We start from the raw sequence: 13,962 nt of genomic DNA, 5'->3' as shown, positions 1-13,962 counted from the left end.
CCTAGGAGTGGGTTATATGATAACTGTGGTGAATTTTTTAAAAGAACTCCCCGTGTTCCAGAGGGTCTGGGTCACTCTGCATTTCTACCCACAGTACGGAAGGATTCCAGTTTCCCCACATCCTTACACATTACTAATTTCGGTCTGTTGTTGTTATTGTTTTAATATGGCCAGCCTAATGAGCGTGAAGCAGTATCTTGTGGTTTTTTTGATTCACTCACCACTAATCATTTCTTTTCATGGAACTAGTGGCCATTTTATATATTCTATGGAGAAATAGCAGTTCAAAGTCTGCCTGTCTCAAGGTGGGCTATATTCGTAAAAAAGAAAAGACAAACCTTTATTGCATAGAAATACATGTATATGTTTTTAAAAACGCAACAAGTGGTGCTATTCTCTCTTGTGTTCTTCTGTGCCTCTGGAATAAAGCACATTATTACACCATATTTAAACTCCACACAGAAATCCAGACAGTACCCCTCCTCTCTGTTCTTTGGTATTTGCAAGCTGCACAATCAAGCAGCCGTCCACCAGGTGGTCCTTATATCTCATCCCCATTTAAATGTTTATGGCTGGCTTTCCTCTTCGTCGAGAAGAAACTTGGGACCGAGGGGCTGAACTCATGAGTTCACTGTGGCCACTCGATGCTGCCCATCCCTTACTCACGTGGCTGCTGCTGCAGGCCCCGGAGAAATGACCTTGCCTTTATATTTTTGACTTTTAAGAGTTTGCTTGCTTGCTTGGTTTTCACTGCTAAACCTGCATCAGGTGCATGCTTTACATAGCTGCCCTTGTTGAATCAAAATGTAAAACTTTTCAGAATGTTGCTGTTTCGCCACCACATGAAGCCACATCCTGCCATATGCGTACCTGTCAGTTCTTGGAAGACCAACAGAATCCGTGCTTGAAAATAGGAACTGGGGCGAGAGGGAAGATCTGCTTCGGTAGAGGTGTCGCTGTGGAGTTCTTGCACCAGTCCGTCCCACCACCACCTTGGGGAAGGCTGCAGTTCCCTCTCGCTTGGTGGAAAGTGGTATCACTACTACCTGCCGAGGCAGAAGCTTGTGAGTTCCAAGTCTGGCAAAGCCTGGCCCTAGAGTGAGATCCAGCCCCAGGTGTGGCGAGAGCAAAGGGAAACACTGGCACAGCCAGGAGTGCACAGAGTGCAATTTTCTGGAGACCCATTGACAGAAACATAGTTCTGGGCACTGCCAGAAGCGGAGATACGTATGAATTGAGTTGTGTTAGTGAGTGCATCCAAGCTGAACACCACCGAATTGTCTCAAGCTACTATTGAGTGAAGTCAGGCCCATTCCTGGCACTGGAACTCCAGAGTCTGGTGTAAAACTCCACATACCATATTAATGGCTAAGCTATTTGCATGTGGTGGAGAATGCTGGGGGGGGGGGGAGAAGCTGGCCAGGATGACTCAGGGACAGCTCAAGATGGCTGCTATAAGTCAAACTGGATCCACACAGTCTATCACAGTTTTAGGTAGATAGGAGAGAGACATTGTTTCCACTTCAGAATTGTAAGGAAAAAAAAATTTCTAGGGCGGTTCTTGTCAGATGAACTTGACTATTGGAGATGGTGTGGCCAGAAACGGTGAGATGGCTAACTGTAGCTGCCCTTTCCTTCATCTATGTCCCTCTGTCATCACAACGCTGTGTGATGCAGAGAAGTCTGGAGACCCACACAGAGGCACAGTAGGGAAGGGCAGACGGAAGCTCATGAAGGGAAGCTGAGTGGGAGGAAGGGGAAAGCGGGCAAAGATACTGCCTTATTCAGGACCTCTACAGAGGGACTCGCCAACTTGTTTGCATGTTGACTAAGCCATATTCCTCTTGCCTGAAGCCTGCAGCAGGATCCTTCTCTTTGGCCGTGTGGGTTTTTGTCATCAGTGACAAGGATGTCCTTTACAGATGATCTTGCTAGGCTAGGCTCACTTACATCTCGGCTACTCCTGCCTTAGCAGGATCCCCAGGTGATTTAAACGCACATCAAAGTTTGAGCAATACACTTGTGGGATGTGCATGTGTGTGTGGTACCTGACAAAGGCCGAGGAGGACATCAGGTATCTTGTTGTATCACTTGCCGCCATATCCCTTTGAAGAAAGGTCTCTCACTGAACCTGAAACTAGGCTGGCAGATGGACCACTGTGTGGGCATGTATAGGCTTATATGGCCACACCCAGCTTTTTACGTGGGTGCTAGGATCTGAACTTAAGTCTTCATGCTTGTGCGTAGACTTATGCTCTGTTCTCCCTCTTTCTGCGCTTAACATGGTTCACCCAGTGTCTTCTGAATCAGGCTTTCATCACATTCCACAGCTTCCATGGATTTGTTCTAGTGTACTCTTGGTACAATAATAATTCTGACTGTAGGTTCTCTGAATTGCTGAGTGAGTAAAAGTAATCTCCATCAACTGGCATGGAGTTCTGTCAGGCTTGGTCATAGTTCTGTAAGAAGCCTACTCTGCCAGTCTACATCTGTGACTGGTCTTCACAGACTGGTGCTTCTTGGAGGAAGGGTTGTGTATCAGCCATGCTTGCATCTTGCATGCCTGGGCCTGAAACAGATCACTGGACAGAGTAAATAGTGACAGGATTCAGTTAGGTCGTTGAACCACAAAGGAACGTATTTCATAAGACATCAACAAGCATATCAAGTGACTTTCTGTTTCCAGTGAGGTCCTGAGAATTTTACTTCAGAGCCAGCCAGTGGTTTAGAAATTGATGCCATGCTCAGTGAAGTCCGTAGGTATTTTATGAGTCCTAAGTTCAATTCTGGTTTGTTTGGATTTTTTTAAGTTAAGGGACAAAAGTAAATATTTCTCTGTTCAATGAGTTTTATGGCTTAATTAAATCTTAATTTATATATAGTCCAGATTTAATAAATAAAACCTTACATTTAAGTTTTATATCAAGAATATCTTGAAAAGTAAATCATATAATTTTATGGTACCCATTATGTATGATACAAATTATAATATACACATATATCTAAGTCCTTATTAAAATTTATGTATATAAAATTAAATTTATAGCTTAATTAAATTAATTTAGATATACTAAAAAATATCTAACATTGAATTCTCTCAACCCTAGTTCTATTGTTTTTGAGGTTTGTGGCCATGATACATGTCAGAGCCTTAGCTGTGTCTGAAGATCTTATGAGAAAAATCTCTGAAGAATGCATAGCCCACAAAAGCCAATGTTAGTTGCCATTACTTTTCATTCATTAGAAATGGGCTTACTTTTATGTGCTTCCTAATGTTGACAGTCTACTGTGCCCATTGTTAAGGACAAGGTGCAGGCAACAGGGTCAGGTTTTCTCTATCTAAAATAACAGAGCTCATAAATGACGAGGCCAAAAGGAAGCTGTGCCAAGTTAGCAACTCAAATTTACATAAACACTTACTTATAGACACATTTGGTACTAAATACATTATGTAAAGTGACAACAAAACCACAATCACATGTACATAATCATAAATAAGAGTTTATAAGCCAATGCTTTAAATGTTATTATTCATTGGGATTCTATTTCTTATAATCTGCCTCTTGAAAAGAAAATTTAACACAAAGTTATTTAGTAACATATATATTAATTTTTATATAGTCCAGATTTAAGAGATAAAACCTTATATTTAAGTTTTATATTAAGAATACTTTGAAAAAGAAATTATATGATTTTATACTATCAGTTATATATGGTACAAATTATTTTAGTCTTATTAAAATCTATGTGTATAACTTTAAATTTTATAACTTAATCAAATTTCATGACTAATGAATGTTGTTTCATATAAACAATTAGCATTTTATGTTTTTAAATTTTTATTATGTTTCTTTTTTAATGTATACATTCATATTATTACATGTGAATAAAATAAACTACATATAGCAGGAAGAACCATGAGACAATCAGGAATTATATAAATGTTACATTCATAGTGATCTGGCTATCTGTATTTTGCAAACTTGAAGTAAATATCTTTCCTATCTTGTTAGGTCTAAATTTCTGAATGAAGACCAATATCTATCATATCTCATCTCTATTAACTTAACTATCTTGATCTAAAAGCAAAGCTTAATTGAAAGACTAAACTATCTGGTCTACAACCCCATCAGAGATTTGAGAAGGAATAAAACTTAAATACCTCAGTGAACCAGAAGTGCAGGTTAGCAGCTTCCAAATTGAAAAACTGACCGAGACAGTTTACTGCCTGAACAGTCACCCAGCACTTTCTATAACATTGGATCATCATCTTCAGCCTTCTGGCCCAATATATCTGACAGACATATTTGTGAGGCATGAACTATTGAGGACTTGCTTACCCTGTCTTGGCAGAGTTTGTTCATCAACTCTGCCTGCATCTAAACTTGCCTATTTTTAGGCAGAATTCTGTCTGTGGCAAAAAGGAGGACATTTTGCCCAGTGGCTGGTTTGCCACATTTGAAGCCAACTTATCATCTTCTTTGAGGCAAGCTGGGTGCATTTTATGTTTTTATGAAACATTTAATATACACAGGGACATTTTAATAGGTCTTAAGGTGTTTAGAGGGCTCACATTTATAAGATAGTGTGTATATATCAGGTGTTAGGATTAAGGAGAGGAAGGTACCTTGGTGGGTCCTGGCCCAGGCATGCTGCTAAGAGATCACACAGTACAACAGATCTCCCATAAGAGGTTTACTGGGGGAAAGTGGGGAGTGAGGAGTGTCTCAGAGTGAGGACATGAGAGAGATAGAGACAGACAGATCAGGAGACAGAGAGAGAGGACTGTGATGTCAGGAGGGACCTTGTAAAGGACACATGTGTCACACAGGAAAATATGTAACTGATAGTGACAATGGGAAAGCACCATACCTGGCAGCAGTGGGTGATGATGTTTCTGGTGTCTGTCAGTGCCAAGACCCTGAAGGGAAGGCTGGTGGAGCGCCTGATTTCTAACATTAGGTCTTTGAATGTATCATTATGAGACTTAGATTTGTAAATCTGCATGTGAATTTAATTGGGCATGCCAAAAATAATTTTAGCATATAACAAAAATGAATTTTTAAGGAAAGAGATACAAAATGGTCCCAGTTTTTAAAAAAAAATTAATTTGATACAACCAACATATGAAAACAGTTATCACAGATACACAGGACAGGATATGTGGAGGAATTTTAATCCAGCAACATGGCTGCTCTGGCAAAGGATAACATCCAAAGAACTTCTAGTCTGTATGATGCAGACATGTCCTGGATTACAATGTGATGTGGCTGGAATAAAGACACAGCCTTAGTACATACCTTTAATCCCTAACAATGTAGGGTTGGTAGAATGTTGCAGTCATGAAGCTAAGTCGTAGAGGCTTATCATACAGGGAAAACTTTTTCCCCACAGAGAATGTTCAAAGAGGGCTTCTGGCCAAAGGCTTGAGACAGTGATAGAAGTTTTGCTCTGACTGTGAGCACCCAAGCAGAAACTGCATATAAGAAAGTTAAGACCTAGATATAACAGTGCCTGGCTAGATGCTGTTACCTGTAGAAACGTTGCCTTAGAATCTGCATTGGGAGCAATAGAAGGTAGGTTTGGAATGGCATGCTTTACAGATATTTTACAATAGAGGACCCCTTGGCAGTTAGCCTAGGCTTGGATAGCATACCTGTTGGTCTGGGACTGGATCAAGTTTTTTCTTTAAAGAATGTCTAGCTCAAGCTATGTTGCCATGACCATCTTGCAAACACATTGGCTTTAGCCAGGGAAATTTATGATTAAGCTTTCCCATGATTTGTTAAAAAAAAAATGATCATGCCATGCTGAGCATTGCTTGAAAATTGATTGATTTTTGTTGTAGGTTACAGAACTTTTTGTATTTCCTTGTTACTCTGTTGGTTTTTGATTGCCTTAGTGATTGCAAAGATGGGGGGAAAAATCATGATGCAATCTGTAATGGAAAAAAATTTGAACTTCATTTCAATAAAATACTGGGGTTGGCCCAAGGCAAGCAAGTAACAGACATGAGAGAGGAGGCTATAGTGAGATGGGGAACAGGAAGAGGGCTGGATAGATGGGGAACAGCAAGATAGGTAGACAGATAGATAGCAAGCAAGTACGCCAGCAAGGAGTCAGACAGACAGCAAGCAAGATACCGACAGAGACAGACGGAGAGCCAGAAGAAAAGTTCTCCTGGGCTATAAGACTTTCAGCTTGTACTGCACATGCCTGAGTCTCTGAGTATTTCTTTTTTCCTCCGTTCCTCAACCTCTCCTCAACAACTGGTTCCTCTAGCTAGTTGTTCAACCAATGGTTGGGTTCCCTTAACCAGTCGTTCATGACCTGCTCAATTCTCCCTACCACGGTTCTACCTCCCTTCTCTCCTCTTTGCCATTCCCGGAGCTGATCTTGGGGAGCGGCAGTAGAAGGAAGCAGCCACGTTTGAAAGTGACATCTAATTAAGAGGCAGACAAGGTAACACATCAGAGAAAGATTTGACAGAATGAGTCAGAGATGGAATGTGTCCAGCTCTCACGAGAAACACAGGAAAGAGAGGCAACTTAAGAGAACAGCACAGACAATAGAGAATAAGAGAGCAGACAGACAGGACAGACAGGACAGGAGACAGACAGACAGAACAGGAATATAGTAGAGACAGTACAGTAGAGTTTGGAAGTACAGTTGAATTTGGGCAGTTCTGTTTGTGGAGTTCAGAGGCAGTTTTTTTTCCAAGCAGAGCAATTCTGTGACAAGTGGAAAGAAGCCAGATTGAATCCGTCAGCTTGGAGAGGAGTTTCAGCCAGGCAGCTGTGTTGAACCAGCCAGCCAGGGTTCAGAAGGAGCTGGGAAGGGTGAGCTGATTCAGCAGTAAGCCTCAGGTGAATAAAAGTTGCATTTACTTGTGGCGCCCAACATAATTTGGAGAAGAAGGAAGCCCACTAATGTTGCAGAAAGCAGAGGCCTTCTGGCAGAAATGTCACAAAGGGCTGGAGAATAAAAGATACATTTACATTGATAAAATAATGGTTTGTTTTTAATGACTTGAAAATAAAAGCTTTGCAAACCTGTCCATCTGGTGTCTAAGCTAAAATTCCTGTGAAGACCCTGCAGTCATGGGACCACTCAGATCTTTAGGAATGAGAAAAGATAAGGAAAAGGTAAAGGTGTACTGTGGTATAAAGCAAGAGAGAGAACTGGCTCTGTGTACCCTGTATTATTGCAAGATATTATGTGTTCATTATCTTGTAATAATGAAGGGTCCTTCTATGTTTTTCACTAATGTTCATCTCAGAATAGCTCCAGAAGGACAAAAGGGCATATTATATTAATGCCCAGTAAATATTCTGATGATAATTATTTTCCTTTGTCAGGGATGCTTATTTCAAGCTCAAATTAATTTGTGTTCTAGTGAACTATTATTTAAAATGCAGTGAACTATTACCAACTATTACAGGCAACTGGGTTCCTGAGTCTGAGCCCAGTGCAATTCAGCTTCTATCCCAGGTTCGTTTTGTAACTATGGAAAGTATGTGTCCCTGAGATTGGAGGAGGAGAAACAATATAGGCTGAGCTGATGCTAGCTGCAGCCCCCACCCCATTTTTTTCTCTATTACTTGTCCAGAAAATGGACCATGAAGTGGTGGCATTTCTTGCATCTTCTCTTTTAAACTTCAGCTTTCAAATTTAAGAATCCTTAGCTGAGGTCTTGATTGTTTTCTTCCTGTGTTTCTTCTGTCGTGTGTGTGTGTGTGTGTGTGTGTGTGTGTGTGTGTGTGTGTGTGTTAGCATAGGATCTGGACAAGGCATGAGAAGGTTTCTTTAGAGCCAACATTCTGTGTCCCTATTTTAAAGCAAGGAAACCAAGGCGTGGGTGAGTTCCCAGCCTCCTGGGCAGGAGAAGGGCTCTTTGGAGTCAGCTAATCCAACTTTTGCCCCAGCCTAAGGGAGAAATTAAGGTAAAGAAGTTGTAGAATTTGAGCTTCTTCAACTACTACCGGTATTCTTTCTAATGCACCTCTGGACCTGCTTAGAAGTTGTCGTGCAGATGTGTGGGAAGGAAAGTCCAGAAAAATGTCTGAGTCCATTCCTGGGGCAGTATGTATCTAGTTATTTCTGTTGGCCTAGCTAAAGGTCTCTCATTAGAGAGGTAGTTGATCGACCCCTTCCCTTGTTGGATAAGTGCCCCTCCTCGGTGAGCTTGGCTGTATACCTCCAGATTGGAAGTTCTTCACAACACCCTCTGGCTTTGCAGACGTCATATACCTTCACCCAGCCCAAGGTTCCTGACACTTGTTGGCATGGAAACAGTAAATAAGAAACAAGCAAAACATCACAAACAAGATAGGCAACACTTCGTTGAAACTATTGCTCATTAGCAACTGGGAGCCAGCGCTGACAAGAGAGTTGACGAGGTTGCTCAGTAAACAAAGGAAGAGGCAAGCATTTCATTCTGATGTGCGAGTCTGGAACTTTCCATTAGTCATGGACAAGAGTTCAGATCATGCCTTTCCTCTTATTCACTAACACCCTAGCCTTGGACTTCATGGACTCCTGGGATCCAGTTGTCTCAAGAATTGCTGAGTTTTCCTTACAGCTGACGCCATTGCCTTGAATAGATATCCATAGTGAACGCAGGCCTTATGAAGCACTGAGTTGCTGCTATTTGGCCTGAATCTGATGTCTCCAAATTTGCTGGACACCAAAGTAAACCACATCCACTTTCAGGTTGTACCCCTTGACTGATGTTACTCTCCTGTCCCTTTTAGGTTAGGATGCCAGGGTGCCAGCTGTGAACCTCTGACTGCTTCCTCGGGGCTTGGCTGGCATTTCTATGACAGAAATCATAATTATCAAATGCAAAGCCCTATTTACTCATCATGCATTACTTTCAATTATTTTCAGCTATTCCACATAGCAGCTCTTTTGTTTTTCCCATAAAAATTCATATCTGGCTAAAGGCTGAGGAAAATAATGCAGTTTTTCTTGTCTAGCCTGCAGTCATCTGGGGCAGAGATAATTACAGGCACAGATCTTCATTCTTAATGCAAATGTGATGGTTGTGCTCTTCAGGGACTCCTGCTCCTCCATGGAGCACTTTTAAGACTGCTGATGTTTCTAAGTTCACGTACTTACACCTTTATTTTTATATAACAAGACTCCTTGCACATAAAAGCCCAAGCTTTACCTGAAGCCATTTGTTGGTAGTCTCTGAAGCAGCTCAGCACAGACAATTCACCAAGCAAGAAATGGGGACGCCATGTCTTTTAAATTTATTGAAACTATTTTGAGTACTTGGTATCTTAACTGTTCACAAGTCTCTAACAGTAGGTTTTAACATATGCACTACGTTGTGTTGATAATACAGTTCTTCTGTTTTATAACTACAATTTGGGAAATGTGTACTTATCAATATGTGTCAAGAATATACAGAAGGTAAGGCAGGAGACACTGTCAACAGAACAAAGTGACAGCCTACAGACTAGGAAAAGATCTTCACCAACCCTACATCTGACAAAGGTCTAATTTCCAAAATATATTTTTAAAAACTCAAGAAATTAAACACCACCAAACCAAGTAACCCAATTGAGAAATGGGGCTCAGAACTAAACAGAGAATTCTCAACAGAGGAATATCAAATGGCCGAGAAGCACTTGAAGAAATGTTCAGCATTGTTAGTCATCAGAGAAATGCAAATCAAAACAACTCTGAGATTCCACCTTACACCCATCAGAATGGCTAAAGTCAAAAATTCAAGTGACACCACATGCTGGTGAGGATGTGGAGAGAGAGGAACACTCCTTCATTGCTGGTGGGAATGCAAACTGGTACAACCACTTTGGAAGTCTATCTGGCACTTTCTCAGAAAACTGGGAATAGGGCTTCCTCAAGACCCAGGTATTCCACTCCTTGGAACATACCCAGAAAATGCTCTACTACACAATAGGGACATATGCTCAACCATGTTCATAGTGGCCTTATTCATAATAGTCAGAACATGGAAACAGCCTAAGTGTCCCTCAGTAGAAGAATGGATAAAGAAACTGTGGTACATTTACACTATGGAATACTACTCAGCTATTAAAAACAAGGAATTCCCGAAATTTGTGGACAAATGGGTTGAACTAGAAATGATCATAATGGATGAGTTCACCCAGAAGCAGAAAGATTTTAATGGTATATACTCACTTATATCTGGGCACTAGCCCAAAGGGCATGTCCCATGAAAGTCTTTACTTATCAGGAAAGTGGGACAGAGGGGAGGACATCCTATTGAGACTTTAGGTGAGAGAAGCATGGGAGAATGGGGAAATAGAAGGATCCAGAGGGTCCTAGAAACCTACAAAAAGAACATTATGATGGATGGTTCTGGGCCCAGGAGTCCTACTCAAACTATGGCACCAGTCAAGGACAATACGTGCAGTAAACTTCGAACCCATGTCTAGATCTAGCCAATGGACAGGACATTCTCCACAGTTGAGTGGAGAGTGGGGACTGACTTTCACATGAATTCTGGTGCCCCATATTTGACCACATCCCCTGGATGAGGAGGCCTGGTGGCACTCAGAGGAAGGATAGCAGGCTACCAAGAAGAGACTTGATACCCTGTGAGCATATACAGGGGGAAGAGGTCCCCCTCAGTCACAGTCATAGGGGAGGGGAGTGGGGGAAAGCGGGAAGGAAGGAGGAATGGGAGGATACAAGGGATGGGATAACAATTGAGGTATAATATGAATAAATTAATAAAATATTTTTAAAAAGAATATACAGAAGAATAAAATTCAGCTAAAGCTAAAGTTCTTCAAAATGCATCTTGCAATGATTCATCCACTTGGACCAGAAGTGGGTGAAGGATGGGCACCTGCATTTTGGTGAGGATTCTATCATTCCTTAAAATTCAGTTCCCTTTTCATTGCCCTGTGGTGACTAACTGTGCCCAAATGAGTTTTCCTAAACTCTCTGAGTTTCTGAATTCATGTATTCAGTGATTTCCTTCTTGAGTCTCCCTGTGAATTAGTCATTTTCTTCCCCTCCAACTAACATATCCCTAATCAGGGTGACATAAGAAGAGAAGAGACTCACCCGTCTCCTTTATTTCTTGATTTTAAAACAGACGTGTGTGTTGAGAGGAGGAAAAGGCAGGGCAGTTAGATATTATTTGAAGTATTTAGAACAAGATAATAAGAAAATCTTAATATTTTATGAGTTTTAGCGATCAAAGTCATTGTTAAATTGGGCCTTCACACAGCGGGTGGTTTTTCACATAGACATCTTAAGGCAAGATGTCAGAGAATAGGTAACATTTTGTGGTTTTTTTCTTCTTTGAAAAGTTATTTATAACTAATCTATGATTTATTTTTGGAGTTTTCCATGCATTTTTTTTTTCGAGACAGGGTTTCTCTTGTAGTCCTGGCTGTCTTGGGCTCACTTTGTAGACCAGGCTGGCCCCACACTCACAGTGATCTGCCTGCCTCAGTCTCCCAAATGCTGGGATTAAAGGCGTGTGCCACCACACTCAGCCCCTGGGTAATATTTTAAAACTGAGATTCATGTAGGTTACTGGAACTTTAGCAGACAAGGTAGGAGCCCAGAGCTGCTGGACACACATAAAATCCTTGGAGTAAGATTAACGAGCGGTGCCTTCCTAGCCTCACGATGCATTTGGTCACCAGGGCAACCAATCAACCTTGTGAGTCAAGGCATTCATTCCTAGAAGAGAGGAATGATTGATAAACCAATAGTGAAAATGTAACCAATCATGTCTGTATAATGAGGCTTAGGTTTTAATACTTCCAGATAAATGAACAGATTGAGGTTCTGGAAAGTACTGTGCCACAGGTCAGGGAAGTTCTGTACCCTTCTCCCATTCATGGGACTGTGGATCATGTCCCCAGGCCATTCATCCCTGTGCTTTGTGACATCCTTAATGTTTGCTTCAGTTTTGTAATCTGTTTAAACAGACAAATGGAACCCAAAGAGAGGGGCATAGGAGCCCTGACTTTGAGAAGTTCATCTGGAAACTCAGGCCGCTATCTAGGCTTGTGACTGGCACCTGACGTGGCACAGGTTCAGGAGACCCTGCATTTAATCTGGGAGATCTGAAGGTTTCTTAATAATGACCATGTCCATGTGTTAACATAATTACAAAGCTCAAAATATAAGGAAATCCAGGATCAGAAACTTCATAAATGGACTCTTGAGGCTGAGGAGATGGCCCAGAAGTTAAGGGCATCAATTCTCAGCACCCACGCGGAGCAGCTCAGAACAGCCTGTAACTCTAGCTCCTGGAGATCTGTTGCCCTCTTCTGGCCTCTGCAGACACTGCAGTCACATGTGTAATGCCCCACACACGCGTGCAGATACACACACATATACACATAATTAACAATAAAAATACAGTCTTCTGATAGACTTAAGCATGTCATTACTTAGAAACAGCTAGGCAACATCAGGGCTCCGAAATGTGATACCTGTCAAAGTAATCGTAAATTCATTAGATGTGGCAGTGCACACCTGTAGCCTCAGCTCTGGTTAAAATCAAAGAGCTGCATAAGCAGAGAAGAATTTACTATAAATTTTTATCTTTAAAAGATTTATTATTTATTTGTTTACTTGTGTGTGTGCACTCACACGTGTGTGTGTGCACTCACACGTGTGTGTGTGTGTGTGTGTGTGTGTGTGCATTTGTGTCTGATGGTATTTGTGTGTACCATATGCATGCAGGTATCTGAGGAGGTGAGACAAAGTCAAATCCCTCGAAACTGGAGTGGCAGGTAGTTGTGAGATTCTCCTATGTGGGTGCTAAGAGCTGGTCCTGGGTCCTCTGAAAGGGCAGCAAGTGTTCTTAATCACTGAACCATCTCTCCAGCCCCCAAAATTTATTTTTCAAAAAGCACTTATGAGAAAACTGCAGCTATATGTAAACTATAAGATACGTAGAGGGTCTCTGCTATGGATGGAGTTTAAGGTGACCTGTGAAAAGAGTTAGAGTGGGGTGCCAAAGATGGTGAACTTGGGGGCTGTGGGTATAGCTTAGTGTTAGAGCCTTTATTGGGCATGCGTGAAACCTGGACTTGCTGCTCGGTACTACAGAGGGGAAGGGAGGGAGAGAAGAGGCAAGGAGGACATGAAGCTGGTGATGATGAATCTTTTCATTCCCACAGGAGTCTTAAATGATGTGTCATTACGACAGATATAACTGATGAAATGAAAACAAAACCTTCCACGCAAAGAATATTGTTTTTTACATTTTTAACGTGTGCCTCCTATTCACTACCTCTTGGATTTTCTAAGTCTAAACCTTATAGATTTGGGAGAGATGTTCTAAGCAGTTTTTCTTGCCATTGAAGTTTGCATCCCACAGTACTTTTCTGTCAAATTATATGCAGGAGAACTAATGACATTTCCCCTTCTTTCCTGTTTTTCCTAGGGATTGCCATAGGAGTCCTGGTGCGAGGACACAGCGAGCTCTCCAATCTGGATAAGTTCTACTTCGCTTTTCCTGGAGAAATTCTAATGAGGATGCTGAAGCTTGTTATTTTGCCATTGATTATATCCAGCATGATCACAGGTACCTTGTGTTCTCTGATTATCTAAGCGGCGCAGGAGAACCTGGGCTGTTCTTTACTAATTATGGAAAAATCAGAATGCACTAAGCATATCATATAGGCAGACACACACACGCACACACGCACACAGCCATCCTTTGAAAAGCATATGCCCTTGACTTGAAATGTAGTGGGATTCTCAAAGTGGCATTGCGTCACTGTGTGGCTGCCCCTTTGGCACTGTTGACCACAACAGTGGTTAACAAATGCAGCTCAAACCTTTGTTTGTCTAACATGTGATGTATTGTGAGCAAGATGCTATTTTTAAACATATCATGAGGAAAAACTTTACCTCCGGGCGTAGAAGGGGGAAATGAATATCTGGCCATGGAAATGCAAGCTCATCAGCTCAGGGAAAATGTGGCTGTCA

At 41.5% G+C, this 13,962-nt stretch overlaps 1 protein-coding gene across 1 annotated transcript in view; it reads left to right on the top strand.

Moving 5' to 3' along the window:
- Positions 1-13,962, top strand: part of SLC1A1 (solute carrier family 1 member 1) — a 72,625-nt gene that overhangs the window by 23,084 nt on the left and 35,579 nt on the right. Inside the window, exon 2 of the mRNA XM_084766573.1 lies at positions 13,415-13,555. Coding sequence (XP_084622699.1) covers positions 13,415-13,555 — 141 coding nt within the window. The remainder of the gene's footprint in view (positions 1-13,414; positions 13,556-13,962) is intronic.

This window comes from Acomys minous (assembly GCF_964271855.1).
Source record: "Acomys minous genome assembly, chromosome: 2".
NCBI lineage: Eukaryota > Metazoa > Chordata > Mammalia > Rodentia > Muridae > Acomys > Acomys minous.
This window is presented reverse-complemented; position numbering and strand designations above follow the sequence as displayed.